This window comes from Amphimedon queenslandica, unplaced genomic scaffold (genome assembly GCF_000090795.2).
Source record: "Amphimedon queenslandica unplaced genomic scaffold, v1.1 AMPQUscaffold_11654, whole genome shotgun sequence".
NCBI lineage: Eukaryota > Metazoa > Porifera > Demospongiae > Haplosclerida > Niphatidae > Amphimedon > Amphimedon queenslandica.
In genome coordinates, this window is record NW_003548104.1 from 1 (window position 1) to 3964 (window position 3964).

The 3964-nt window shown below is 38.5% G+C and overlaps 2 protein-coding genes across 3 annotated transcripts; one reads left to right on the forward strand and one right to left on the reverse strand.

The window, feature by feature from the left end:
• Positions 1-529: 529 nt before the first annotated feature.
• On the forward strand, positions 530-1770 carry LOC109589073 (uncharacterized; the record flags this gene model as incomplete). The annotated part of the gene is made up of 2 exons (XM_020005196.1): positions 530-1037; positions 1089-1770. Coding segments are annotated over 2 exons (1071 nt in total), but the record flags the coding sequence as incomplete, so codon positions are not given.
• On the reverse strand, positions 1744-3591 carry LOC109589075 (uncharacterized). 2 transcript variants are annotated; one of them, XM_020005198.1, is made up of 5 exons: positions 2975-3591; positions 2691-2911; positions 2385-2532; positions 2131-2335; positions 1744-2088 (listed from the first exon to the last, which is right to left on the reverse strand). In XM_020005198.1, exons 1-5 carry the CDS (start codon positions 3179-3181, stop codon positions 1775-1777), a joined length of 1095 nt encoding a protein of 364 aa, XP_019860757.1. In that variant the 5' UTR covers positions 3182-3591; the 3' UTR covers positions 1744-1774. The 2 variants fall into 2 exon arrangements, with proteins under 2 accessions (XP_019860757.1, XP_019860756.1); XM_020005197.1 differs by having other exon boundaries at positions 2583-2911.
• Between the last annotated feature and the right edge of the window lie 373 nt (positions 3592-3964).

A 3964-nucleotide genomic window follows, 5' to 3' on the forward strand; every position in this document is an offset into this window, starting at 1 on the left:
CCAGGGGCGTATCTAAGCTCTGAGAGTTGGGTGGGCACGGAGAAAAGATATGCGGCGCGCTTCGTGCGCCGTGAAAAATTTCAGAGCTAATTAATATTCATGATGGGCGTGGTCAATTAAATACTACGATTTTTACTTTAATTAAGCTAAGATGTGCACTTCAGTGCTTATATTTTCTTCATTAGTAGTAGTACTGGCCTTGGGAAGACATTCAAACAGACTCAGCAGAGTTTCTTAGCCATTTTCAACTCGATTACTTTAATAATTAATGTGAATAGTCTAATAACTGATTGGTTAGTAGTAGTTATTATTTTTAAAATGGCAGCCCAATTGCCCAAATGGAACTATGGAAGTCTCTACCATGTCATCATTATATTTACACTGGCTAAAACTATTAGCTATGCTAGTCTTGTCTCATTGCTATCATAATAAAGTGAGCAATATTTTTAAAAGGACTAATATACAAAAGGAAAAAATTTTTTGGACTGCTGAGTTGGTCGGGCACAGGCCCACCCAGGCCCACCCTTAGATACGCCCCTGCCTTTACCCCGACAGTATCGTTCTCATTTCTGAGGAAGGTTTTCTTGAAGAGGCAGAGACTGACGGTACTTTTAGATTGGCAAACAGCAGTTACTGCACTACTTTTGTTGTCCAAGGACAATCCTGTGATGTACCTCCTTTACCTCCACCAATTGCGTCTACCCCGCTGACTCACCAGTCGAGTAGCAGCAGTTCAAGCAATCATGGTGGTAAAAGAAAGTTCGGGACGAATTCATTCAAGCCTAAACTGTCTCTTAAAGGTTCTAGAGCTCCTCCTGGTACATTAAAGAATGAGTCGTGGAGAAAAAACGTGGAGATATGCTCTGTATCAGAAGGGAAAGCAAAGAAAACCTGCAACCACCCAGTAACTTTGACACCTGCTACGGCTTGCATAGAAGCAGTGAGCAACATTGTCTCTGTAGAGGCTTTTGAGGGTAATGACGTAGTTCTCTTAGACAAAGATAACCTGAGGATTCCTGATAACAAGACGACACGAAGTAAGTACACACAATTCACTTTAATAAAATTATGCATATCTACTGTAATAGGCAGTGAGTATTGGAGAGCAGCACTATTAGTGAAGGCAGTGTCACGAAAAGATTACCGTTTTCTTTCTGCAAATGACCAAACCATTAGTGATGATGACGATGATTTTGTGGAAACTAGCTTCTATAAACCATCTAAAAAATCAAAATCTGATCTATCTCCCGGACCATCTAGTTCATCATGTCCGATCGTATTACCGCCTGGGATACCAAGTGATTTAGAGAAAAGAATCTCAAGTCTGGAGAGCCTGATAAAAGTGAAGAAAGAAGGAGGACAAGAATATAAGAAGATTGTGGACGTTGTTTGTGCTAATCTCCTTTGCCTCATATGTAAGGAGAGGATATCAATAGATTGTGTGATCATGACCTGTTGCAAGACTCTTGGTTGCTGTCAAACATGTTTTGACAATTGGATAAGAGAGAGTGAAACGTGTCCACATTGCCGCTTGCCAGTAACGGACGAAACACATAAGAAGCTGCCTTATTCTAACCAGTTTAAACTGATCATTGAAGCAATGGGAAATATCAATTCAAGCTCTAGCAATGAAGTCATCGAACTTAATTGATTAACTACTATGGACTAACTTCCTAATGACTCCTTTGTGTAAATTTGCTAAAATGTTATTCAATCATGACACTGTATTCAATTATTGTCTGGTTCACATTTATCAGGTATTTTGCTAAATCAATCACAATAATAAACTTAATCTATTTGTTAATTCAATGTGCATCAGGATTCCATTGACTAGTTTTTGTCCATCATCAGAAACTGTATTAGTAAACATGTTTTCATATGTGAATCCCTTTGAATGAAACAGATGCTCTCTTCTTCTGATTAAATCTTGTCTGTTTCCAATTGGATCAGTACCAAAGTTAGAAAAGAGTGTCAACTGTCCCTGGTCTCTTTGATACTCTCTAGCAGCTGTATCTACAACTGGAACAGCTGACACTGGCACAGGGGAAGTATTACAGTTTAATGCCAAATTGTTGGGTATTCCTTTCCCTATTTTATATAATGATAAGAAGCATGATCGATAGATATAACCTGCAATAGAATGTGCATTCCATGATCCAACAAATCTCTCCATGCCTACATTACATGTGTTAATCAGCACATAAGATACACAGTATTGCGTTGTTGTGTTAGACAAGTCCAGTAGTTGGTTTTCTTCCATTTTGACTAATACACGTTTCACTGGGTAGTTTACTCTGCTGTTAACTTGAACCCATAATCTCTCAACAGCTAAATTCTGTAAAATATAAGTTTAGATTTACAAAGTGACATTAATATGTACATACCTGAGTAGAAGGAGTTTGACAAAAAGAAGTTATGTCCTGTGGTCCATGCAGTTCTCTAGCACGGTTTTGAACATATAGTGACAGATAAAATTCTCTCCCATGATCAACTCTTAGCTGATGCCACAGTCCATACTGCAAAACTGCCTCTCTGAAAAACAGTAACAAATAATTGCAAATATTAATAATTGTTATTCCCACCTGTAAACTTTTTGATAAATAGTTAAATTGTTTTTAATTGGCATGGATGTGTGAGCAACAATTTTTCCTGAGAACCCATCAACTGCAATAACGTGAGTAACACCATACCTAATTAATTTCTCATTTTGGTCCATATGTAATTTATGGCCAAAGTAACGAGCTGAATATGGGATAGGATTGGCTCTGTCTACTGTATCACTCCTTCGTCTCTCATAACCCTCTGGATCCACTCGTTGCAAAGATGATGCTATTCGATGTTCTCCAACATCAATATCCAGTGATGAAGCTAAATACCCTTTCATCATTTTTCTTCCGTAAACCTCCCCCACCTATTTTAAAAGCATATACATGTACAAAACTAATTTATGCTACTGAGTAGATATATGCCTTACATCTTTCACTGCATCAGTAACAACATCATCAAGTTCATCATCAGTCATTTTACTAATATTATGGTTATTGCAAAACCTTCTAACACTCCGAACAGAAAGACCTCTTGATATGTTAGGATACAATTGCTGCAATTGCTCACTAATCCAAGCATATGTTTTTCCATCTTTAATCCAACTTTCAACCAAAGAACAATCAACTTCTTCCATGATTATTATGATAATTAGTTTAATAATAGTTAATAAAAATAATAGAAATAGCACTTAGCATTGGCTGGCAGTCTCAACAGTTAGCAGATTGCAGCTGACAAATTGCAGGTAGCAGCTAGCAGTTCTGCAGCTAGCAGATTGCAGCTAACAGATTGCAGCAAGCAGATTGCAGCCAGCAGATTGCAGCTAGCAGATTGCAGCTAGCAGCTCTGCAGCTAGCAGATAGTAGATTGCAGGTTAGATAGAGCAGATTGCAACTACCAGCTAGCAGATATTAGATTGCAGGTAGCAGCTTTTTCCAAAATTTTGTATAATTTATACCAAAACCTTGATTCAATTTCTAAAAACCGTATAAAATGCTCCTTTTCAAATAGCATCCTGGAAAAATGCAGTTTGGCCACTTTTGTACACTGGTATCCGTCCCTCTCAAGATTTCATCCATCATGCGTTGAAAGGTTGCAGGTGCACCACTAAGACCAAATGGCATAGTCTTGAATTGATAAAGTCCTCGAGGACTAGTAAATGCTGTTTTCTCCCTGTCCTTCTCGTTCACGGGTACCTGCCAGTATCCCTTTGCAAGGTCCAACGTCGTTATCAATTCTGCATCCCCTATTGTATCTAGTAACTCCTCAACTCTAGGCATAGGGTACGCATCGAACTTTGTAACCTGGTTCAGTTGCCTGTAATCGACACAAAGCCGAATACCCCCATCCTTCTTCTTAACTATCACCAAAGGTGAGGCCCATTCACTTGATGACTTCTCAATTATCCCATCTCTTTCCA